General features: G+C 38.4%; 1 protein-coding gene across 9 annotated transcripts in view; it reads left to right on the top strand.

Moving 5' to 3' along the window:
* Window positions 1-27,284, top strand: part of NEO1 (neogenin 1) — a 237,160-nt gene that overhangs the window by 82,793 nt on the left and 127,083 nt on the right. For all 9 annotated transcript variants that reach the window (XM_078448869.2, XM_078448870.2, XM_078448866.2 and 6 more), the window contains one exon: window positions 12,670-12,806. In XM_078448869.2, the coding sequence (XP_078304995.1) occupies window positions 12,670-12,806 (137 nt within the window). The remainder of the gene's footprint in view (window positions 1-12,669; window positions 12,807-27,284) is intronic.

Here is a 27,284-nt window from a genome sequence, read left to right as displayed (position 1 = left end):
CGTGACCTGGCTGAAGTCGGAGGCTTAACCGACTGCGCCACCCAGGCGCCCCCTAAAGTTTGGAGTTTTAAAACTCAGCCAGCCTGCCTGGGATAGAACACAGACACATTGTGCTGTTGGATGGGCAGATGCCCCACACATAGGCAGGGTGAAGGCAGTGAGCTGAAGGACACCTGTGACATTGAGGGAGATTGTTTGCTCTTCTAGGAGGGCTCCTCGAACAACAGTGGGCATGAACTCTCACTCTGGGCATGAGGGAGGGGGCTGGTGCCATTTCTGTCCCCATCCCTCAGGGTAAACTGACTTCAGTAAGCAGCACAGCACCAACAGTGGTGGCCTGAACCGCTTACATAAAGGCCCACCCCTCTGTACTTTGCACCCCTCTGCTTTTTGTAGGGAAGTGTGCCTGAGAACCAAAGCAGCAAGCCCCTCCCCCAGGAGACCAGCACAAACCCCCGACCATAGAGTTCTGCAAAGCTTCAACTCTGGTGGAAATAGCATCAGGTCTATTTTATTTTATTTTTTTTTTATTTTTTATTTTTTTTTTAATTTTTTTTTCAACGTTTTTTTATTTATTTGTGGGACAGAGAGAGACAGAGCATGAACGGGGGAGGGACAGAGAGAGAGGGAGACACAGAATCGGAAACAGGCTCCAGGTTCTGAGCCATCAGCCCAGAGCCTGACGCGGGGCTCGAACTCACGGACCGTGAGATCGTGACCTGGCTGAAGTCGGACGCTTAACCGACTGCGCCACCCAGGCGCCCCGCATCAGGTCTATTTTAACAAGCAGACAGACTAGAGCACACCTAATTAAAACCTGCCAGCCACACTCTGGCCAAGGTCCAAACACTCCCCACTGCAGGCAAGGAGTAACTGCAGAGGACTGACCTGAGGGAAAGAGCAGCCAAAACACAGCAGTAGAGTGTACACAGAATACACCAGAGACACTTCCTGAAGCACCAGACCCTGGACAGTATATGGCCTCTTCTTCATAAAGCCGTTACTCTCAGGAGGCAGAAACTTAACAGGCTTTTCTAACACAGAGAAGACAACAGAGACATAGACATAATGCCAAGATGGAGAAATTGATCCCAAAAGAAAGAACAAGAAAAGGTCATGGCCAGGGATCTAATTGAAACAGATATAAGTAATCTGCCTGATCCAAAATCTAAAGCAGGAATCATAGAGATACTAGCTGAGCTTGAGAAAAGCATAGAAGACACCAGGGAGTCCCTTAGCACAGAGATAAAAGCCATAAAAACTAGTCAGGCTGAAGTAAAAAATACTATAACCAAGATACAAAACTGAAAGCAGAGGAACTAAGTGATACAGAAGATAAAATTAGGGAAAATAATGAAGCTGAAAAGAAGAGGGAAAGAAAAACACTGGATCACAGATGTAGACTTAGAAACTCAGTGTCTCCATAAAGCATAATAACATTCAGGAGTATAGATAACATTCTTCTAGAAATCCCAGAAGAAGAAGAAGGAGAAGAAGAGGGAAGAGGGGGAAGAGGGTTTATTTGAAGAAATTATAGCTGAAAACTTCCCTAACCTGGGGAAGGAAAGAGACCTCTAAATCCAGGAGGCACAAAGAGCTCCCATCAAAATCAACAAAAGCAGGCCAATGCCAAGACATACCATAGTTAAATTTGCAAAATATAGAGATAAAAAAATCATAAGAGCAGCAAGACAAAAGAAGTCCCTAACTTACAAGGGAAGACAAATAAGGGTAGCATCAGATCTCTCGACAAAAACTTTGCAGGACAGAGGGAGTGGCATGATATATTCAGTGTGCTAAGTGGGAAAAATATGCAGTCCAAATTATTCTTATCCAGCAAGTCTATCATTCAGAATAGAAGGAGAGATAGTTCCTAGAAAAACAAAAACTAAAGGAGTTCATGACCATTAAACCAGCCTTGCAAGAAATATTAAAGGGGACTCTTTGGGAAAGAAAGACCAAAAGTGACAGAGACTAGAGAAAGGAAATCTCTAGAAACAACAAAACAAGTAATAAGATGGCACTAAATTCATATCTATCAATAATCACTGAATGTAAATGGACCAGATACTCCAATCAAAAGACATAGGGTGTCAGAATGGATAAAAAAACAAGACCCATCTATATGCTGCCTATATAACTCATTTTATAGACCTAAAGACACCCGAAGATTGAAAGTGAGGGAAACCATTTATCATGCTAATGGACGTCAAAAGAAAGCCAGAGTAGCAGTACTTAATATCAGACAAACAAGATTTTAAACTGAAGATTGTAACAAGAGATGAAGAAGGGTACTGTATCATAATAAAAGTGTGTATCTCACACGAAGACCTAACAATTGTAAATATTTATGCCCCCAACTTGAGAGAACCCAAATAGGTACAACAATTAAACATAAAGGCACTCATTCATAATAATACAATAAAAGTAGGGGGCTTTTTTTTTTTTTTTTTTTTTTTAATTTTTTTCAACGTTTTTTATTTATTTTTGGGACAGAGAGAGACAGAGCATGAACGGGGGAGGGGCAGAGAGAGAGGGAGACACAGAATCGGAAACAGGCTCCAGGCTCCGAGCCATCAGCCCAGAGCCTGACGCGGGGCTCGAACTCACGGACCGCGAGATCGTGACCTGGCTGAAGTCGGACGCTCAACCGACTGCGCCACCCAGGCGCCCCAAAAGTAGGGGGCTTTAATATCTCACATCAATGGACAGATTAAGTAGAAAATCAACAAGGAAACAATGGCTTTGAATGACACATTGGTCTAGATGGACTTAACACATATATTCAGAACATTTCATCCTAAAGCAGCAAAATATACATTCTTTTAAAGTGCACATGGGAAAATCTCCAGAATAGATCATATACTAGGTCTTAAATCAGGCCTCAACAAGTGCAAAAAGATTGAGATCATACTGTGCATGTTTTCTGACCACAATAGTATGAAACTTGAAGTCAACCACAAGAAAAAATTTGAAAAGACCAAAAATACATGGAGATTAAAGCCATCCTACTAAAGAATGAATGGGTCAACCAGGAAATACAAGAAGAAATAAAAAGTACATGGGAACAATTGATAATGAAAATGTGACAGTCATAAACCTTTGGGATGCAGCAACAGAGGTCATAAAAGGAAAGAATATAGCAATACAGGCCTACCTCAAGAAGCAAGAAAAATCTCAAATGTACAACCTAACCTTACACCTAAATGAGCTAGAAAACAAACAACAAATCAAGCTGAAAGCAGAAGAAGGGAAATAAGATCAAGCAGAAATAAATGAAACAAATAGAAACAAAACCCAGTGGAACAGATCAATGAAACCAGGAGCTGGTTCTTTGAAAGAAGTAAAATTGACAAACTCCTAGCCAGACTTATGAAAAGAAGAGAGGACCCAAATAAATAAAATCACAAATAGGAGAGATCACAACCAACACCACAGAAATGCAAATAATTATAAGAGAATTTTATGAAAAATTACATGCCAACAAATTGGGCAATCTTTAAGCAATGGATAAATTTCTAGAAACACATAAACTACCAAAATTGAAACAGGAAGAAATAGAAAACTTGAACAGATTGACAACCAGCAAAGAAATTGAAACAGTAATCCAAAATCTCTCAACAAACAAAAGTCTAGGGCCTGATCGCTTCCCAGGGGAGTTCTACCAAATGTTAAAAATGTTTTTTTTTTTTTTAACATGTATTCATTTTTAGAGACACAGAGCATGAGTTGGGCGGGGGGGGGGGGGGGGGGGGGAGGGGTGCAGCACAGAGAGAGAGAGAGAATCCGAAGCAGGCTCCAGGCTCTGAGCTGTCAGCACAGAGCCTGATGTGTGGCTCGAACTCACGAAGCATGAGATCATGACCTGAACCGAAGTTGGATGCTTAACCTACTGAGCCACCCAGGCGCCCCTCTACCAAACATTTAAAGAAGAGAATACCTGTTCTTCTCAAACTGTTTTCAAAAAATAGAAATGGAAAGAAAACTTCCAAACTCATTCTACAAGGCCAGAATTACATTGATCCCCAAACCAGACAAAGACCCTACTAAAAAAGAATTCTAGGCCAATATCCTTGATGAACATGCATGCAAAAATTCTCAACAAAATGCTAACAAATCAAATCCAACAGTATATTAAAAGAATCATTCACCATGATCAAATGGGATTCATTCCTGGTTTGCAAGGGTCATTTATTATTGGCAAATCAATCAACATGATACACCACATCAATGAAAGCAAAGGATAAGAACCATATGATCCTCTCATTAGATGCACAAAAAGCATTTGACGAAGTATAGCATCCATTCTTGATTAAAAAACAAAACAAAACCTACTTCCACATCATAAAGGCCATATATGAAAGATCCACAGCTAATGTTCATTCTCAATGGGGAAAAACTGAGAGCTTTTCCTCTCAGGTGAGTAACAAGACAGCGTTGTCCACCCTCACCATTACTATTTAACATAGCCCTAGCATCAGCAGTTCAGACAACAAAAAGAAATGAGATGGCAAGGAAGAAATCAAATTTTCACTATTCGCGGATGACATGATACTGTATATAGAAAATCCAAGAGTCCACCAAAAAAGTTGTTAGAACTGATCCATAAATTCAGTAAAGTCGCAGAATATAAAAGTCAACGTACAGAAATCTGTTGGATTTCTATACGCAAATGATGAAGCAGCAGAAAGAGAAATTAAGGAATAGATCCAATTTACAGTTGCACCAAAAACATAAGATACGTAGGAATAAACCTAACCAAAGAGGTAAAAGATTTGTATGCTAAAAACTATGGAACACTTCTGAAAGAAGTTGAAGATGACAGTGGAAAAACATCCCATACTCATGGACTGGAAAAACAATTATTGTTAAAATGTCTAAACTACCCAAAGCAATCTACACATTTAATGCAATCCCTATCAAAATACCATCAGCATTTTTCACAGCTAGAACATACAGTCCTCAAGTATATATGGACTCACACAGGACCCCAAATAGCCAAAGCAATCCTGAAAAAGATAAGCAAAGTTGGAGGCATCATAATTCCGGATTTCAAGCTATATTACAAAACTGTAGTCAAGACAGCATGGTACTGGCACAAAAACAAACACATAGACCAATGGAACAGGATAGAAAACCCAGAAATGGACCTGCAACTATATGGTCAGCTCATCTTCAACAAAGCAGGAAAGAATATCCAATGGAAGAAGGTCTGTCAACAAATGGTCTTTGGAAAACTGAATAGCAGCTTGCAGAAGAATGAAACTGGATCACTTTCTTACACCATACACAACAGTACATCCAAAATGAATGAAAGACCTCAATGTAAAATAGGAAACCATTAAAATCCTAGAAGAGAGCACAGGCAGCAACCTCTTTGACTTCAGCTATAGCAACTTCTTACTAGACACATCTCCAGAGCCAAGGGAAATGAAAGCAAACATGAACTATTGGGACTTTATCAAGATAAAAGTCTCCTGCATTGGGAAGGAAACAATCAATAAGGCTAAAAGGCAACTGATGGAATGGGAGAAGATATTTGCAAATAATCTATCTGATAAAGGGTTAGTATCCAAGATCTATAAAGAACTTATCAAACTCAACACCCAAAAACCAAATAATCCAGTGAAGAAATGGGCAAAAGACATGAATAGACATTTTTCCAGAGAAAACATACAGATGGCTAATAGGCACATGAAAAAATGCTCAATATCACCTATCATCAGGGAAATACAAATCCAGACCACGTTGAGATACTACCTCACACCTGTCAAAATGGCTAAAATTAACATAAGACAACAGATTTTGGCAAGGATGTGGAGAAGGGGGAACCCTCTTACGCTGTTGGTAGGAATGCAAACTGGTGCAGCCGTTCTGGAAAACAGTATGGAGCTTCCCTCAAAAAATTGAAAATAGAACTGCCCTGTGATCTATCTACTATGCACTAAATGCACTACTAGGCATTTACCCAGATGATACAAAAATACTGATTCAGAGGGGCATATGTACCCTGATGTTTATAGCAGCATTATCAACAATAGCCAAATTATGGAAAAAGCCCAAATGTCCATTGATTGATGAATAAAGAAGATGTGGTATACATGCAGTGGAATATTACTCAGCCATCAAAAACAATGAAATCTTGACATTTGCAGTGATCTGGATGGAGTTCAAGAGTTTATGCTAAGTAAAATCAGAGAAAAGACATATACCATATGATTTCACTCACATGTGAAACAGATGATCGTGGTATGGGGAGAGAGGGAGGCAAACCATAAAACAGATTCTTTTTTTGTTTGTAATTTTTTTAAATGTATATTTATTTTTGAGAGAGAGCTGGGAAGGGGCAGAGAGAGAGGGAGACACAGAATCCGAAGCAGGCTCCAGGCTCTGAGCTGTCAGCACAGGGCCTGGCATGGGGCTTAAACTCACGAACTATGAGATCATGTTCATGTGAGACTTGAGCCAAAGTCAAACACTTAACTGACTGAGTCACCCAGGCACCCCCAAACAGAGTCTTAACTATAGAAAACAAACTGAAGGTTGCTGGAGGAAAGGTGGGTAAGAGATGGGTTAAATAGGTGATGGGTATTAGGAATGCACTTGTGATGAGCAGTGGGTGTTATATGTAAGTGATGAATCACTAAATTCTACTGAAACTAATGTTATGCCATATGTTAACTAAATGGAATTTAAATAAAAACTTGAAACTAACTACATATTTTTGACCATTAAATTAAATTAAATAGAGGCACCTGGGTGGCTCAGTCGGTTGAGCGTCCAACTTCAGCTCAGGTCATGATCTCACAGTCCGTGGGTTCAAGCCCCATGTTGGGCTCTGTGCTGACAGCTCAGAGCTTGGAGCCTACTTTGGGTTCTGTGTCTCCCTCTCTCTCTGCCCTTCCCCTGCTCATGCTCTGTCTCTCTCTGTCTAAAAAATAAATAAAAACATTTAAAAAATTAAAAAAAATTAAATAAATGAAACATTACCATGGTGTTTGTAACTAAGAATTGATGTGTTTACTTAATCTTTTGATTGCATTTGTTTAGATCTAAACCAAACGTAGTATTGAAGGAAGGGTGGTGGAAATGTATCCCATTCATTGAGTTGTTTTAAAGGGAGAGAATTGAGAAAATATAAATGATAAAGTATAGAGGAACTGACAGCACAAAGTAATTTAGTAACCATGTAATTTCTGTTTCTGTGCAATGATCAGAACTCAGCTGCAAATGAACAAGTTACAGTTATAAAAATGCTTAATGTTATTATAATTGACAATAGTAGAAAAATTGGATTACTTAAAAAAACAAATGGAGGACTTCCATTTCTGGGAAGATGGAATAGATATGTTTTTTCCTGTTCTTCCTACTATAAAAACCCCAGACATTATATATGAAACAAACATAAGACTCTAAAAAGTGGAGAGAGGAAGACTGACTGGTTAGAGACCTTGGGACCCAAGTAACACCATGATGGTGACTTCCTTGGGTTTTGTTTTTGTTTTGCGCATCTCAGCTTGAGCTGAAGAAGCTTCCAACCTGGGAGTGCCAAGAGGCACATTCAGAATTGCTCTGAACAAAAGTGTACTCTCTCTGGGCAGAGGACCGGGGAAGGTGGTGTCAGTGGACACCATGTGAGAATGGTAATGAGACATTCCTTCTGCACCCAGCCAGAAGGTAGTACCAGTGAAGGCCTAATGGGGAGCTCTGACTGTTAAGGAATAATGAGGAATCCCTTTCTCCCCTTGGATATTAAAATGGAGACTGAGGAACCTGAACTTTTGCCTCCCATCTGACAGTAATGAGGTGGTGCCTCCCCCTTCCTCTGCTAGAGCAGTGTCAGAAGAAGCCAGCTAAAGCAAAAGGTTTAGTGACATCCAGAGTCTCACAACAATACCCCAAATATCCAGATTTCAATTTAAAATCACTCATCAGGGGCGCCTGGGTGGCTCAGTCAGTTGGATATCTCATTTCAGCTTGGGTCATGATCTTGTGGCTCGTGGGTTCGAGCCCCGCGTTGGGCTCTGTGCTGACAGCTTGGAGCCTGGGCCTGCTTTGGATTCTGTGTCCTCCTGTCTCTCCGCCCTTCCCCAGCTTGCACTCTGTCTCTCCTTCAAAAGTAGATAAGGATTAAAAACAATTTTTTAAAAAAAATCACTCATCATACCAAGAACCAGAAAAATCTCAAACGAGAAGAGACAATAGATGCTAACACTGAGATGGCAGGTTTTAGAATTATCTGTTGGATTTTAAACCAGTCACCATAAAAATGCTCCAATAAGCAATTACAAACACATTTGAAACAAGTGAAAAAATAGAGGATCTCCAGAAAGGCGCACCTGGGTGGCTCAGCTGGTGAAGTGTCTGACTCTTGATATCAGTTCAGGTCGTGATCTTGTGGTGGTGGGATCGAGCCCTGAGTTGGGCTCTGTGCTGAGCGTAGAGCCTGCTTGTGAGTCTCTCTCCCCCTCTCTCTGCCCCTCCCCCACTCGATGGCACAGGCATGCATGCCCTCTCTTTCTCTCCAAATAAACTTAAAAAAAAGAGTATCTTAGCAAATACATAGAAAAGTCTCCTCAAATAAATAGTTTTAAGGGACCTAGTGGAAATTTTTGACCTGAGACATTAAAAAAAAAAAAAATTAAAAATTCAGTGGATGACCTCAGCAGCAGACTGGATGGGACAGAGGAAAGAATCCTTGAACTACAAAAAAAGAAGATGCAATGATCAGCATTAGGGCTGAAACAGGGGATGCTACTACAGATCCTGCAGGCATCAAAGTGATAATAAGGGAACGCTATGAGCAACTATACACAAGTAAATTTGACAGCTTATGCAAAATAAACTGTTTGCTCAAAAACACAACCTACCACATCTAGCCCAATATGAAACAGATAATTTGAATAGGTCTCTGTTAAGGAGGTTGACTTTGTAATTTTAAAACTCCCGAAAAAGAGGGGCACCTGGGTGGCTCAGTCGATTAAATGTCTGACTCATGATTTTGGCTCAGGTCACGATCTCACAGTTCATGAGTTCAAGCCCCATTGTCAGGCTTTGTGCTTTATCGGCATGGAGCCTGCTTGGAATTGTGTCTCCCTCTGTCTCTGCCCCTTCGCCACCCATGGTCTCTCTCTTTTTCTCTCTCTCTCTCAAAATAAGTTAGAAAAAAAGGCTCTCCAAAAAGAAGTCTCCAGGCCCACGTAGTTTCACTGGAGAATTCTAATGTTTAAAGAAGAATTAACACCAGTTTTACACAATCTCTCCAGAAACTAGAAGAGAAGGAATTGGGGGTGTCTAGGTGGCTTAACTGGTTAAGCGTCTGATTCTTGGTTTCAGCTTAGGTCATGATCTCATGGTTGGAATTGAGCCCTGCATCGTGCAATGTGCTGACAGCATGAAGCGTACTTGGGATTCTCTCTCCCTGCTTATCCATGCTCTCTCTCTCTCTCTCTCAAAAAAAAAACACTTTAAAAAAGAAGGAATTGAAGCTAGTATCACTCTGATACCAAAACCAGACAAAGATAGTACAAAAAAGAAAACTGCAGGCCAATATACCCCATGAATATAAACATAAAAATTCTTATTTTTTTAATCCTTTCTTTTTCTTCCAAATTTTTATTTACATTCTAGTTAGTTAACATACAGTGCAATATTGGTTTCAGGAGTAGAATGCAGTGATTCATCACTTACATACAACACCCAGTGCTCATCATAACAAGTACCCTCCTTATTACCCATCACCCATCTAACCCACCCCCACCCATCTTCCTCGGTTTGTTCTCTATCTTTGAGTCTCTTCTAGTTTATCTTTCTCTCCACCTAAGTGTTCATTGATGAATGAATGGATAAAGAAGATGTGTGTGTGTGTGTGTGTGTGTGTGTGTGTGTGTGTATGTATGTATATATACACACACATTGTGTATAGATATAGATATATACACACACACATTGTATATATACAATGTATATATACAATGTGTGTGTGTATATATAGATATAGATAGATACACACACTGTATATATACATTGTATATATGTATATATATATAAAAGCTCAGATCTCATAACATCATTGTCAACCCCCTACCCATTTATTCATGTATGTATGTATGTATGTATTTTTTTTTTTATTCATTGTTTTTAGACTAAGGACTCAAATTATTAAAATGGCTTTCAAAACCTTGTGTGGTCTGGCTCCATTCTCCTCTTTCTTTTTTTTTCTCTCTTAAACCAGGCCACACTAGTTATTTTTAGATCCCCAAACACAGTGTAGTCCTTTCTGCCACTGTTCCTTTGCATATGCTAGTCCTTCCTTCTGAAATCTTTTTCTCCTTTTCATTATTGATTAGCTCCTCCTCATTTTTCCGATCTCAGTCCAAAGGTTACTTTGGTCAGAATATTTCTTTATTTCTAATTTCCTGGTAGGTCCTTTTGGTATGCCATTTTGTAGAATTACCATCTTTATGTGTGTCTTTCCCACTGAGTTGCATGGGTGCACTGTTGTGTTTTTGCTCACTGCTACATCCCCAGCTACTACCTGACACATAGAGGCATGCCAACAAGTGTTTGCCAAATGAGCAGATATATCCCTCTCCTTACCTTCTCTTGCATCGTTTCTAAGAGTGGTCAATACTTTTTGTTTTCTCTTTACCTCTGTTATTATTGCCCATATTTTATCTTCTTTCTCTTTAATTCTGGACCCTTACAGTGATTTTACAATCAAACTTTCTTCTTCTAGTTTTTTCCCCTTCCTCTTCTTCACTAAATTATGTGATTTATCTGCTTAAAAGCCTTTTCCTTGGCCAAAAAGAAAAAAAAAAAGTATTCTTAGCACACTAAGCTCTCTTAGATTGACCCCGACTACCCAGGGGATACACACACATACTCCCTTTGTCCAGCAACACTCAGTCTAACTTGGGTTCAGTGACCAGGCATAAACTTTTCACATATTGTTCCTTTTGCTTGTATCTTTGAATTTTGGAGTTCTAAAGACTTGATTGCCATCTTACTGTAAGCCAGTATATCATCGTGTGAACAAGTTAAGTGAATTTTACCAGGCTAATGGACATTCTTCCTCCCAGGCTTCTTTTAAGGGAGTAAAATCAATTCCATTAAGAAAGATTACAATCTGTAGTGATACTCAGTTATGGCAAATATGAGGCAAAACAAGTATCAGGAGTATTTTTTAGCATAACTGTTAGATATAAATTACTATCTGTCAGTTCAAAAGTCCCATACCAACTAGTATTTCAAGTTATGTTCAACTGGGTATCACATGTATATATTGCTGAATTTCCACTCGTGAATGTTGTTTTCCATTTCTTAAGATTAATAGCGATTTTATCTAAGGGTGAAATAGAGGATTTTAATTTTTGTGAATTTTTTCCTATTTTTTGAGGCACGGAATGCCTTTCTGTCTTATCCTAGTAGTCCGTGCTCTGTTTCATGATATGTTGTATTGCTTCCCTATCTCATCACATTAAATTGGGATTTGAGGGCATAATAGAGATGTTTCACATTGGAAGGCCGCTTGACAAAGTTTAGTTGTGACCTTGCAGGGTATTTCTTAGAGAAGTCGCCAGACCTCATTCTGGTTTTCCTCTTTCTTTGTTCAGAAACTTAATCTTGTTTATCAAATTCAGGAAGACTAATTACTCAGACTAAAAGTGTACTGACATTTAAGCCAGAATAGCACTTTACTTAGGTTGAGAATTATAATCGTAGCACAGAATAGTCATTTCCTCTATTTTTTGCACAGCAGGAATTTTATGTGAAAAGCCAAATTATAATCAGAACATTTTTCATTGAACATAGATACAGATAGGAAATGTGACAGTACTAAAATTTGAGAGAAAAAAAATCGGCCTATGAAAACCAGGTTAGACATAGAACCTCAAAATAAAAATAAAATTACAACTCTACAAACTCTCCAAATCAACTAAACTTGTTTACTTTGTAAAAATTTGATGAAAATATTGATTTGTGATTTCTTCCTCAATGTTGTAGGATTATTTTACTTTTTCTTCAAATATTCCTTTAAAAGATTTAAATCACTCTGTAGATTTGGATTATAGTGGGCAGCATCCTTGTTGATAAATGGCATGATAGCTGATTCTCGCCCGGCAACCACACCCAGGGAGCTGTTCCCTGGCAACCGTGTTCCCTCCCTTCCCTGCCCTTTTTCCTCCCCTTCCCAGCCAAGCTACCACAGGAAACTTTCAGTAGGCACTGTGGCCCCATGACTTTATGTCTCTGATCTGACATTTTACCCTCTCCATTAGTCCTCTCAGTGTGGCGTGCTATAGTGGAGTGACTCTGAGATTGATTCCAGACTTTAAAATTACATAATTTGTAGAAAAACTGGGTAGAGTCGGGAGGCAGGGATGGACTATGAGGAGTGGAATTGGTTACAAAAGTGGTCTGCTTTTGAGAATAATTAGAAGTGTTGGAGATAATTCATTGTAACATTTTGGTTTGTATTTGTGATATTTATGCATTTAAATATGAGCAAAGCAAATTGGACTAAATTATATTCTGCTAATTTTATGTTAGTCTCACTCCTTATGTAGCCATATGAATAACCTGTTTAAGTGTTTTCTCTGTTTTATGTGGAAGGTTTCTCAGGTATTATTTTCCTAGCTCTGAAATGTATCAATATTTTTTATACAGCTCTGAAAAATTGGCGTTGCTGGCAGGTGGTAGTCTGGAGATCAGTGATGTCACTGAGGATGATGCGGGGACTTACTTTTGTATAGCTGATAATGGAAATGAGACCATTGAAGCTCAAGCAGAGCTTACAGTACAAGGTATGTAACCATTTCCTGTCTAAATAAATTCTGTGTACTGTATGGGTTTGCTAATTACTTAACATCAAAGTGAAAGAGGCAATATAGGATAGAGTTAACACCCTGAGCTTTAAGCCAGATTGCTTAGGTTCATACTATAGGAAATTTGCTTAACTTCTCTGGCCCTCATTTACCTCATCTGTAAAATGGAGATAATAAGAGCACTCACCCCATTGAGGTTGTTTTAAGGATTAAAAGAGTTTGTGTTTGTAAACCTCCTGGCCTATGTGACTAGAATATGATAAGAGCTCAGTTACTGGTATTATCTGTAGTACTAGCAGTAGTGTGGGGAATGCTGTGTTCTGGGACATCTGGAAGGTTCAGTTCACTCTTCTTGTCACAGAGACTTCTTGCACTCTGATCTAGAACCCTTTATCTCCTAAGTATTGGTGTCCCCTCCTTTTAGGAGAATAGATCACCCAGGACGGAATGCTCTGTGACTCTCAATGTAACATGGTCGTCTCTCCGATGATTTGATGATGTATTTCTTTCTGTTCAACTAATGTTGGTCATCACAGCATCTCCTCTAACAGGTTCTCTGATTTAGAAGTCAGAGAAAATGAACATGACATGTGCACATAATCTCTTCTTTATCCTATCTCCCTTGCCCTTCCTCCATATTGAAATGTACCCTCAGAGAAATATTTGCTCTCTCCTATGATTTGTCTATACCCTCATTTATCTTGTTTCTTTCTTTTTTTTTTTTAATTTATTTATTTCTGAGACAGAGACAGAGCATGAGCAGGGGAGGGACAGAGAGAGAGGGAGACACAGAATCAGAAGCAGGCTCCAGGCTCTGAGCTGTCAGCACAGAGCCCGACGCGGGGCTCGAACTCACAAACCGTGAGATCATGACCTGAGCCGAAGTCGGTCGCTCAACCGACTGAGCCACCCAAGCGCCCCTCATTTATCTTGTTTCAAATAAAAATTTTTAAGGACTTTTCTAGTACTTTCAGGAAAATTTACCATTGTTTGGATATGTAGAGGTATGTATTGGTTCATGATATTCGTTATTACCTTGTCTCAAATTGTATCATATTTGATAAAATACTTCCTGATCTGTGGTTTGGGGTTGTCTCACATTTTTATTAAAGTTTCTCTTGGTACACTGGTGGGTTTTAGAGTAGGAATCACAATAGTCACATTTATACTCCCAGCAGTCATGAGAGGACTCAAATTTGTTTTGTTCTCATCCAACATGGGGCTCAAACTCATGACCCCAAAATCAAGAGCCGCATGCTCTTCTGACTGAGCCAGTCACGCACCCCTCAAGTTTGTTTTTGATAGGAATTGGAGAATAGATTGCTTGGGATCTTATGCTGACAAAGGCACAGAATGTTTATGTTCTCTGTTGCTATTTGTGGGTGGATTCGTAATCTCTGAAAATCAAAAGAGCAATCCTTAGACTATAACTATTACAGTTATTTACATAACTTTTGCCTCAGTTGAGCTCAGCCATTGTTCTTGACTAGGTGAAAGGTTGGCTATGACCAGTTGTAGAATGACCAATTTATTTCTTTACCTGTATGTGGGTGGGATCATACAAGTAGAATATTAGTGAACTCCATCTTATTTGGCCCCTGTGCCTCCCTTAGTAGATGTTTTCTCTTTTTGTTTTTACCATTAATCAGATTCTTAGCCTAACACTCTCTTCCATTTCCTACCTGTGCCTCAGTTTCCTCTACTGTGAAGTACCTTGTCGTTAACCTCACATTGTGAGGCATGGTGTTCACCATACATGTCATTTCCATTTGTCCGTGTGGTTATTTTCTCCTTTTTAACTTTTATTCATTGTATGGAATCAAGTTAGGACTCTTCCTGTTAACTTAATTAACTATATTTTTTTAGTTATAATACATACATCTTACAGTTTATACCAAGTTCCATCTTATTATCTGTGCCTATAGAAAGTACCTTTTACTTTTTTTTTTTTTTTTTTTTTTTTTTTTTTATTTATTTTTGGGACAGAGAGAGACAGAGCATGAATGGGGGAGGGGCAGAGAGAGGGAGACACAGAATCGGAAACAGGCTCCAGGCTCCGAGCCATCAGCCCAGAGCCTGACGCGGGGCTCGAACTCACGGACCGTGAGATCGTGACCTGGCTGAAGTCGGACGCTTAACCGACTGCGCCACCCAGGCGCCCCTAGAAAGTACCTTTTAAATGAGTACATTCTAGAAAACTGAGAAAAGAATAAGAGTGAGGAAACCTAGGTGTTAAACATTGTCACAGACCTTCTCTAATCAAAACAGCATGGTATTGGCCCAAGAGAAGTCAACAAAAAGGAATAAAATCTAGCTGTTACAAGTGAATACAGAACTTAAAAATATTATCAAAGTGGGAATTCAGTTCAGAGGGAAAATCTTTTATTTACTAAAGGGTATTGGTATAATAGATTTTCAAGTAGGAGGCTATAAAATTGGATCTGTACTTCAGACCAAAGGTCAGAATGTGAAAAAGTGAAGATTATATGGGTTAATGTTTATATTATCTCTGCTGGAAAAGACCATCTCAGGAAAAACAGAAAATAGGATGTCAAGCAAAAACTGACACATTTTGACAATGTACACATTTTTAAAGAAGTTATGTAGAAGAGCCCCTGTAAATAAAGGCTAAATGCGAATGGTAAACTAGGAGAAAATAGTGTAACACATAACTGAGAAAGGGTCAGAATTCTGAAAATGCAGTTTTCAGAAAATGATTTTATTTTTAATTTTTTTTAATGTTTAAATGTTTATTTTTGAGAGAGTGTGCGAGCAAGAGCAAGGGAGGGGCAGAGAGAGAGGAGACAGAATTCCAAGCAGACTCCACACTGTCAGCACAGAGCTCAGTGTGGGGCTTGAACCCACGAACCATGAGATCATGACTTGAGCTGAAATCAAGAGTTGGTCGCTTAACCGACTGAGTCACCCAGGTGCCCCTGGAAAATGGTTAAAAGAAAGAAAGAAAGAACCTAAGGAAAATTGGTAAAGAATATGAACAGGCAGTTCACAAAGAGGAGTTTATCAGCCTATTGCATTTCTTCATCAGCAGATAGGAAAAATTAAAAGATACCATTTTCCCCAATGATTATATTGGCAGAAATTGAAAAGATTTTGACCTCCACAGCATGTGGTGTGGTGTTCAGAGTTGAAAATTATTAGTGAAAGCATCTCAGCAGTTACAGAATACTGTTGTACAGTAATACAAGCATTACCTCCTTGGTACTAGATAATTGTATTCCTCAATGAAATTTAAGATTGAATTAGCTTTTTGATACCCTTACTATAGGGAACAACCAAATTCATTTATTAACCACGCCTTATCAATTGTCCACCAGCTCTTTCTCTTCCTCCCCAGCCTCACTTGGAGAGGATGTATAAGGTTCTATGTCAGGTCACTTCACTTCTTGCCTACTATTGATAAAACATCCTGTATGCTAACTTCTCTTTTTCTACCATAGTTTCAGATCGGCTTGAGGCTAATAGTTGTCCTAATTCCTGACTCACAGAATCTTTGAGCATAAGAAAATGGTGGTGGTTTTATGCCACTATGTTTTGGGCTATGCAGCATTAGTAACTTGGGAAAGTTCATTATTATTTTTTAAAAGGCTAGAATCAAAGGAAAAGTATATCAGAGATAACCCAGAACTAAAAATTTTGGCCAAACCAAGTGTGGTGGTAGAATAACATATACCATTTGATGGAGAATTATTGGAAAAGATTAACCAAGAATTGAAAATAAGCATGATAAATATATTTCAGAAGATTAGAAAGATATTAGCAATATATTTGACATTGATAGGATACTGCAACAAACAAATGAGTAATTTTTTTTGTTTTTTTCTTGTGTGTGTGTTTTGTTTTTGTTTTTTAAAGATTTTGTTTTTAAGCAATCTCTACACCCATCGTGGGGCTCGAACTCACAACCCTGAAGTCAAGAGTCATATACTCTACTGACTGAGCCAGCCAGGTGCCCCTAAACTGTTTTTTTTTAATAAGTGCCTGTGAAACAGTTACTAAAAATGCGCCACATATTGAGCATAGAATAAATCTTAACAAATTTTAGAGAATTGAAAGTCTATAGATTTGACTACTGTAGAATTAAGTTTGGAACTAATTACAAACAAAGTAACTTTAAAAAATGGTAACTTGAAGATCTGCTAGTGTTTGGGCCTTAAGTGAATCACTTTGAAATAATCCATGAGTCAGGAAAGAAATGATGAAAATAGAAAACAGTTTGATGAAACAGTGGAGGTGTGACCTATCAAAACTTATGGGATACTTACAAGACATTTATAACCTAAGTACAGGTATTAGGAGAGAAGACAGACTGAAAAATCAGTGACTTAAATATCCACCTCAAAAAGCTAAAAAAAAAAAAAAAAAAAAAAATAGCAAACTTAACCCAAAGGAAATAGAAGAAGGGAAGTAATGGCAAGAGCAAAATTAATAATATAGGAAAAACCATTCAAAATGGAGAGTTTCAACAAAGTCAAAACTTGGTTCCTTGTAAAGCATAAAAACACTGATAGACACCTGACAAGACTTAAATACAAGTCTTGACAAAGGTCTTTATTTAGACCAAGAGTGTGCAAAACTACAGCTTACAAACCAGATCTGCCCAACTGCTTGTTTTTGTATAATAATAGCTAAAAATAGTTTATACAGTTTTAAATGGTTGAAACAGGATATTTAGTGATACATGAAAATTTTATGAAATATGATTTTATTGTCCATAAATAAAGTTTTATTTGGTATACAGTCACATTCATTTGCATACTGACTATGGCTGTTTTTAATGGATTTGAGTAGTTGTGACACAGACCACATCACCCACAGATTCTAAAATACTATCTGGTCCTTTTCAGAAAAAGTTTAAACTCTCCATGTATACTCTGTAAACTCTTACAGATCAACAAGGTAAACAGGTAAACAAAGACAGATAAACCAGTAAAAAATCAGCAAAAGACTTGAATGGCTACCTCACGGATCTTCAGGTGGTTATTAAACATTTGCAAAAGTGGTTTATTATCATTAGTTTTCTGATATATGCAAATAAAAGCTACAGTGAGATACTACTGTACTCCAGAGTGGTTAAAATTAAAGAGATTAACAACAGGAGGTGTTGGTAAGGATGAACACGCTGATGTAGTGTTATTAGGACTATGCGTTGATGTAATCATTTTAGAATACTGTTTGGCAGAATCTACTGAAATTGCACACAAACATATTTTACGATACGATGGTGGTATTCCTAGGAGTATACTTAACAGAAATGTATAAATATATGCATCAAAAAACACATGATAATATTCTCATCAGCTTTATTCACAGTAAATAAAAACTGGGAATAATTACAACATCCATCAACAGTAGAAAAGATAAGTAGTATTTTTAATCCTACAGTGGCATATTATCATTGACAGAGCACTGCTACATTCAGCAACATGGATAAATCTCACAAATACCATTGAAAGAAGGAAACAAGGCACAAAAGAACACATACTGTATGATTCTATTTATTTTTTATTTATTTATTTTTTTACATTTATTCATTTTTGAGAGACAGAGACCGAGCACAAGCGGGGGAGGGGCAGAGAGAGAGGGAGACACAGAATCCAAAGCAGGCGCCAGGCTCTGAGCTATCAGCACAGAGCCCGATGCAGGGCTCAAACTCACAAACTGTGAGATCATGACCTGAGCCAAAGTTGGATGCTGAGCCACCCAGGCGCCCCATTTTTACAAAGTTCAAAAATAGGCAAAACTAATCAGAAATTAGGATAGTGATTACTTTTGGACAAGGTAGTGACTGAATATGGGACAACAGGACCTCTGGTGTGTTCTGTTTCTCAATCTGGATGGTAATTAAAATAATTGAACGTGTACTGTTAATGTGTGTCACATGAGGTTTTCTCTTTTTTATGGTTTACAGATAAAAAGTCATTATGTACAGAAAAAGTTTGGAAAATTTTATTTTGAACTTTGTCCCATAACTGAAAGTATTTTCTTTTTCAAATGGGGTAACCAGTTTATGAGAAAGAGTTGGAGATTATATACATAAATATTTATATAGTTATTTCTATATATGGTCATACCTATCTGACTTCTGTTATTTTTTAAGAAGTTATAGCCGCAGGAAATGCCATAGTGAGTGTTAATGCAGAAAAAGGTTATAAGTTCATTATTCATCTGGTAAAAATTTCAGATGTATTTTTTTATCATTAACTCTTGGGATTTCTACACATGCTGTGACGTGAATTAGCCCATCGTGTATTTCCTGTCATCTCAGATTGCGGATAACACCCATTGGTCATGAGTTGTTTTTTTTTTTTTTTAAGAGGAATTTTTCCTTTTCTCTTACAACATTCATAACAGTCTGTGATACACATCTCCACTCCCTCCCCCATGCACAAAAGAAGAAAATTTTCCATTTGTATCCTTGTGAGATAAATTGATAAATTCTAAATTGGCCACCTCCTTGACTTTGTCAATACTCATAATAAATGTGTCACTGAAGTTTAAATTCTACCATCTTTCTCTGAAGTCAGAGGCTAATGTCATTCTACATTTACCCTTCTACTCTGCTCTCTATCCACATCAAGACATTGATCTCTCCTTTTCTGCCAGTCTGCTGCTTGATTTCATTTCCCTTTAGTTCATAATGAGTTACAATATTCTGCTCTCATTTATTAGAACTCTCAGTTCTCTTGGCTTAGGATAAAATAAACTCCTTGTGGCATATTTATAAAACATTACCAGACCTGGGGCACCTGAGTGGCTCATTCAGTTGAGCGTGCGACTCTTGATTTCAGCTCAGGTCATGATCCCAGGGTCACAGGATCGAGCCCGCATCAGGCTCTGCATTGGGTGTGGAGCCTGCTTGGGATTCTCTCTCTCCCTCTCCCCAAGTCTTTCTGTCTGTCTGTCCCTCTCTCTAAAAAAGAAGGGAAAAAAACAACCAGACCCTTCATATAAAGTCAATTTTTTCTTTTTTTTTTAATGTTTATTTATATTAGAGAGCATGTGCATGCATGCACAGGTGAGGGAGGGGCAGAGAGAGATGGAGATAGAATCTGAAGAGGCTCTAGGCTCTGAGCTGCCATTGCAGTGTTCAGCTTGGGGCTTGAACTCACGAGCCATGAGATCATGACTTGAGCCAAAGTCTGATGCTTAACAGACTGAGCCCCCCCAGGCGCCCCTAAAGTCAACTTTTTCATTGTTAACTGAGAGACACCAGAGAGTAGTTAAGAGCAATCTTTGGACCCAGCATGCTTGGATTCCAGTCTTATTTCTTTCGCTTACAGAAATGAGAACACGGGCAAGTTATGTAACTTACCTTTGTCTTAGTTTCTTTTATCAGTTCAGTAAGTGGTTGCAAGGAATTGGTTAAATAAACTTCTGGCATTCTTCCACCTGAACCTGGGATGGAAATAGAGGTCATCTTTACCAAACTGCATATTGTTTCCTGAACATACTATATTTGCTAGCTCTATTCCCCTGTAGCCTCACACCCTCAGCTAAAATTTTCCGATAGTCCTTCAAGATTAGTTCTAATCTTAACCTTGCTATCTTTTCGCAACCATTCTCTTACCCTCAGGTAATTATTATGTCTCTCTCAGTAGTTCTCTTTTTACCAGTGTTTCTTACTGATTTGTTTGTATGCCTTTTCCCACTACTGTTAGACTGGGGTCCTTACCAAACAGGGACTGGTCTTAATAATGATTTATCATAATGGATTATCAGTAAATAATTGTATGAATGAATGAAACTTTGCATTGAAATTCTGAAATGGGAAAACTAGGATGAGTTCATGTTTGTGGTTACTTTATTACCCATGTTTTCCTTTGCACCTTGTTTTTTATAGACTTGTAGCGTAAAAAATTAGGATTAAAAAAAGTCTTCTAAGGACACCTGGGTGGCCTAGTCAGTTGAGCATCTCACTCTTGATCTCTGCTCAGGTTGTAATCTCACAGTCATGAGATTGAGCCCCACCTCCAGCTCAGCACTGACAGCATGGAGCTGCTTGGGAATCTTTCTCTCACTCTCCCTCTGCCTGCTCCTCTGCTCACACGCTTTCATGCTTGCTCTCTCTCTCTCTCTTTCTCAAAATAAAGAAATAAACCTAAAAAATCTTATAAAAGCTTATCCTGGAGAAAGATGAATCATTACCCTAATTTATATAATTGAGGCCATAATTGCCACGTTCATGTATATAATGTTTATAAAGAGTGCTTTATTGTCTTTATTGCCATTCTTGACTTTTTGATCCCTTCCATAAGCCAACATAAAACTTGAAAGTACCAAAGCCAATAAAGATGAGCTTTCTTCCAAATGGCTGCTTAAAAACACTTATATTCCTGGGTGGCTCAGTTGGTTAAGTGTCTGACTCTTGATTTTGGCTCAGGTCATGATCTTGCAGTCTGTGGGTTTGAGCCCACAGTGCTGACAGTGCGGAGCCTGCTTGGGATCTTTCTCTCTCTGCCCCTCCTCTGCATGCATGCACGGTCTCTCACTCTATCAAAATAAATAAACTTTAAGGGAAAAAAATCCTTTATATTCCTTATTTGCTGTTGTAGTTCAAGACTGTGTGCATTGAATCCCTTCGTCTTTACTTCCAACCCCATGAGATGCTCCAGTACTTTGTCTTGATAACACTGCATTATCCTGCTTCTCCTTTTATTTGTCCATTCCTCTGCTTTTCTTTTATGGACATCTTTTCTTCACTTCAGTGTGCTCATTAAAATATTAGTGTTCTGCAAAGTTCTGTCTTTAACCTACGCCTCTTTGTGCTGCTGGCTTCTGGTATAATTGACATCGCAATAACTGCCAAATTCCTATAGCAGACCCCTTGCTGCTCTTCAGACAATTCCAGTTGATGTCCTTCAACCTTCACATGTCCAAAACTGAACTGAACTTTCTTCCTTCAAAATCTTCCTCTGGTTTTCTATGTATTAGTGGTGTCACTGCCCACCTCTTCACTTGTGCTTGAAACATGGGAATCATTTTTGATCATTTCAATCTTTTTTATTTCTTCTCACTTCTAATTCATTAGGTTCTCGTTGTCCTTGTCTTTACTCACCGAGTTCAAGTTCAGTTAATCTCTTTCGTAGGCTGTCTTAGTATCCTAACTGGTCTTTCTTGTTCTAACCTGGTTTTTCATCAAATCAGTTTTATCAGAATGGCATAAATGACCAAAATCCTTCCATTAAAATCTTGGAAAAATAACTGCCACAGATAAAAGTGGAACGTATAAATGAACAAGAATGAAAAGAATGCCTCTGTTGAAAAAAAGGGAAAGAGAAAATAGTCTGTTTAAAAAAACGAGATGAAAATGGAAAATTGACCTGAAAAAGTTCAACTTCACAAATAGTAGAGAATGCAGATTAAAGTATGGGCCTTTCTTGGCCCATAGTGCCATATATGTGCTGCTGAAGCAAGCACTTTTTTTTTTTTTTTTTTAAGAGAGAGAGAGAACACAAGTCAGGGAGAGGGGCAGAGGGGGGTGAGAGAGAGAGAGAAAGATATCGAGAGAGAAAGAATCTTAAGCAGGCTTCATGTTCAGTGTGGAGCTCAACATGGGGCTCGATCATGACTTGAGCCTGAAGTCAAGAGTTGGATGCTCAACTGACTGAGCCACTCAGGCACCCCTGTAGAGTTTTAAAATAATAATCTACTCTTGGCAAAATTGTAGTTAAGTGAGGATTCTCATACATTGCTGGTAGTAGTACAAATTGGTGTAATCTTTTTGTTAAGGCAGTTTGTTAATCAAAAGTCTTAAAATTTGCACATCCTTTGTCCCACAATTCTACTTCTAGTAATTTCTTTTAATGAAGTAATCTAGGATGTGTGCAAAGATTTATGCATAGAAATTGCAATGATACATATTTTTGGAGTGACAACATATTTAATGGAGAATTATAAACCACCTAAATGGCCAACAATAGGTGATTGATAAAATTTTTGTCCTATCCATATATCAGAACACTGTGCATCTAACAAAAACCATATTTTATAAGACTATTAAGTGGCAAGATCATATGGTTTGAATATATTAAATAATATTTGTGTCATAGTTACGGTATAAATTGGGTCATACCTTTGACTTTCATTTACAAATTACCACAGTTAGCAAGACGCCTTAAATGTCTTCCTTTTGAGGTCTCATATGTAATTTTCAGAATATTGGATGTTTACTTATCTTGATGGGGTCATTTTTCTTCTAAATGTCAAGCAGAGAGAGAACTAGAGTCTGAGTCTGATCGGTTCCAGTATTGCCGTTGCTTGTTTTTTTTGTTTTTGTTTTTTTTTTTTTAATTTTTTAACGTTTATTTATTTTTTGAAAGCAGACACAGAGCACAAGCAGGGGAGGGGCAGAGAGAGAGAGACACAGAATCCAAAGCAGGCTCCAGGCTCTGAACTGACAGCACAGAGCCCGACGTGGGGCTCGAACCCATGAACTGTGAGGTCATGACCTGAGCCGAAATCGGCTGCTTAACCCACTAAGCCACCCAGGTGCCCTGTTTCTTCTTCTTCTTCTTCTTTTTTTTTTTTTTTAACGTTTATTTATTTTTGAGAGAGAGAGAGAGAAAATGAACCAACAGGGGAGGGGCGGAGAGGGAGAGGTCAGCTGAGCTGTCAGCACAGAGCCTGATGCAGGGCTGGAAGATCATGCATGCAAGATCATGACCTGAGCATAGTGTCTGACACTTAGCTACCCAGGCGCCCCTAATATTGCCATTGCTTCTTAAGGTATTATAGCTAGCTAGCTTCTTAGAAATCCCATGTGTTTCTTTTCTTTGTGCTGTTCCTTCTGTGTGGTTTTCCTCTTTTTACCCTCTTGCCTGGCTTTTCTCAGAAATCTCTGAAACTCTTGCTCCCATTTACTCCCTTTGTTTGCATGGACCCATTTTCTCTTACTTCTTCCATTACATATTCTGATTTTGCATATATACCTTGCATATATCTTTCTCACTTTACTTGTTACATTTAAGTTTCTTTTTTTCAGTTTGTGTATGTTTCTTTCTTGCCAGTTCCTTGAAGACAGGTCTGCATCAGTTTCAATTTTTTGATCCATAACACCTAAATATAGTGTCTGACACTACATTTTTAAAAAATGTTTATTTATTTATTTTGAGAGAGAGAGAGCGAGTGTGTGAGCCAGGGAGAGGGGCAGCGGAGATAGAATCCCAAGCAGGCTGCACACAGCCAGCATGGAGCCTAACGTGGGGTTCAATCTCATGACTTGAGGTGAAATCGAGAGCCTCCCAACCAGCTGAGCCACCCAGGTGCCCCCAACACATTTTTTTTAACAACAAATGGGTAAGATACTTGGACATTTTTATAATATGCAATCTCTATCCAGAATTTTTTTATAATTTCACTTTATAGATGTTCCATTTTTGAAGTCATTGCTGTAAGTCAGAAATTATTTTATAATCTTTATTGGGACCTGAATCTCTTTGAATTGGTTTGCAGTTCTTACATTTTTATCATACCAGTGGTCATGTTAGCTTTCAGGTAAATCCCGTATTTTACAAGCTTGAAATAATTTTCTAATAGTTATGTAAATTTATTCTGAAGTACAACAGCCTCATTTCCATGGCAACTAACCACCTTCAGGAGATAACCTGCAGGTATAATAGAAGTGAGGAATATCCACATGAAATAAAATGAAATATGATGTAAAGTTAGAAGCTAGATTTATGTGGAATACAGATGCATGTTTCAGACTACGAAAATACTACAAAATAGAAGAGCCATTCATATGTCAAAAGATCCTGCCTGTTTTGCTGTTTGTGCATTAGTCAAAGTGCAACATGACAAGAAGAATTCAACTCTGTTGTGCTTTTATGTTACCAAATGACCCTAATTAGGAGGAAGCTTTGTGGGACAAATAAGCAGGAATCGTGTTATACAAATAGATCCCTGGTTTCTATAAGATCACTACGAGATCAGGGACACCTGGGTGGCTCAGTTGGTTAAGCGTCTGACTTTGGCTCAGGTCATGATCTCGCAGTTTGTGAGTTTGAGCCCGCATTGGGCTCCGCGCTGGTGGCGTGGAGCCTGCTTGGGATACTCTCTCTCCCTCTCTCTCTGCCCCTTCCCCACTTGCACTCTCTCTTTATCTGAAAACAAGTAAGTAAACTTAAAAAATAAATAAATAAATAAATACCCCTTAAGAGACCTGCATTACCTCATAGAAGGAATATGATATGATGAAAAGAGCTTTGTTTTTGGAGGCATGTCCCTGTTTCCCAGTCTCTGGCCATGTCACCTTGGCAAATTAGTCAGTTACTTGAGCCCCATTTTTCTTATTTGTAAAATGGAGATGCGAATGCCTTCTTTTTGGTGATGAAGTAAAGAAGATGCAAATACAGTGCCTGGTGCTTTGTGGGCATTTAGTGAGTTGCCTCTGCTAATGTCCCTGGGGTTTAAAGACTCTTTCCTTTCTATCTAAATCGTCTTTACTTGATTGTTTCTTTGATTTCTTTTTTGTCTATTTACCTAGATTCTACTTCCTCCATGGATTATTCAAATGGACATCTCAGATGACTTTCCACAACCATCAGAAACCATTGGCTCCACATTTTGTTATCTGTGAGCCAGGCCAGTGACACTCCACTCTTCAGCCCAATTTAGCTTCTTAGGCTCTCCTGCTTATCTACTCTGGCAGATTGGACAAAATATTAGTATACGCTTTTTAGTGTTTGTTTAAAGACCATAAGAATTGCAGTGTTTGGGCAAAGTCATTTAGCTTACTCTGGGTCTCTTATTCATTAGTTTTAGCTATCTTTTCTTGAATCTGTTATACATTCAGTCTTTTTGAGTGAATGTATTCCATATAGCATTTACTGTCTTACTAGCTATATTTCTTTTACTTCGAAGGGTGCTATTGAATTTACCAGATTTGGTAAAGAGATCCATGCCAAGAAGAATTTTAGTAACTTCAGTTGTATTGGCAATAAGCCTCTCATTAAATATATTGAATCTCCTAAACTTCCCATTCTCTTAATTTTAGTTGTTTTTCTCTTTCTTCATTAAAGAGGCGATAGCTGGAATTAGGAACGACAGGAAAAGTGGAACAACTTGATGAATTAAAAAATGCCACCTTCTACTAAAAATTGAACTCTCAGAAGCTCCAGAATGGTCAATAGAAAGATACCTCCTAGTTAGAAGAATATGTAGGGCAGGTTTCTTCTTCATTGCAGATTTCTTCCCTGTTTATCCACTCCCACCCCCTATCATTAAGTGTTTATTGTTGGCACTTTCAGGTGAACCCAGTTTATGCACAGGAAAGGAATCTTACCCCAACCAGAATATCTTATCAATACAGCACTGTTATCCTCAGTGTATCTGAAAGCTAACTTCCCTGCAGTGATATAAATTGTGAGAATAACTTGACAGCTTAAATGAAATTAAATCTGTTCTGCATTTTCCCCAATCCCCATTGTAATGATAATGAGCACTTTATTGGTCTTTTTGTCCAGAGAAATTTCTGAAGGTGAGATCATGTCAGTGCTTTTCAAACTTTTTGGAGGTGGGAGGATGGAGGGAACTCAAGGAAGATTTACTTTCTAAGCAAGAAACTTAAAATAGATAAACATGGAACTTCTCTAATGGAAGCTAAATAGGAAGGGGATAGTCTCCACCCCACATCTTCTCCATTCTTTGTGTTAATATTTTTCTTGTCTGTGATTACAAATACAGCGTTTCAATGACTATCTTAAAAGTAATATCAAAGTGGGCGCCTGGGTGGGTCAGTCAGTTAAGCATCTGACTTCAGCTCAGGTCATGATCTTGCAGTCCATGGGTTCGAGCCCCGTGTCATGCTCTGTGCTGACAGCTCAGTCCGGAGCCTGCTTTGGATTCTGTGTCTCCACTCTCTGCCCCTCCCTCGCTTGCGCTCTGTCTCCCTCTCTCTCAAAAATAAATAAACATTTTTTTAAAAAGTATTATCAAAGATATTTTTCAAGCAATATTTATTCAGTACTTCAAGTTAGGCATAGGGCAGAATCTAGTGTTACTGGAGATAGAATGGCAAATGGGTTGCAGTCTTCATCCTCGAGGGTACAATAGGTGACACAGTGAAGTCATTAGGCATTTCTAGCCCAGGGTGATAAAAGCTGCGATACTATGTGTCAGCTTTGTCTCTGACACTCATTCTTGTCTAGTTGATTTCAGTGATTCTTGCTCAGAAAGTAGAAGAAAAAACATGACGCTGGATGTTTTTAACAGGTGAATCTAATTGCTTGAATTCTTGACGTCACATTGTGAATCAGAAATGGACAATCAGTCCAGACTTTATTTAAGCATTGTTTTTTTTTTTTTTTGTTATTTTCAACAACATGGATGGGCCCTCAGGGCATTTTGCTAAGTGGAGTAAGTCAGAGAAAGACAAATACCGTATGATTTCATTGATACATGGAATCTAAAAAAACAAGACAAAACAAAACAAACCAT

Source organism: Panthera onca, chromosome B3 (assembly GCF_046562875.1).
Source record: "Panthera onca isolate mPanOnc1 chromosome B3, mPanOnc1 haplotype 2, whole genome shotgun sequence".
In the NCBI taxonomy this organism is placed as follows: Eukaryota; Metazoa; Chordata; class Mammalia; order Carnivora; family Felidae; genus Panthera; species Panthera onca.
This window is presented reverse-complemented; position numbering and strand designations above follow the sequence as displayed.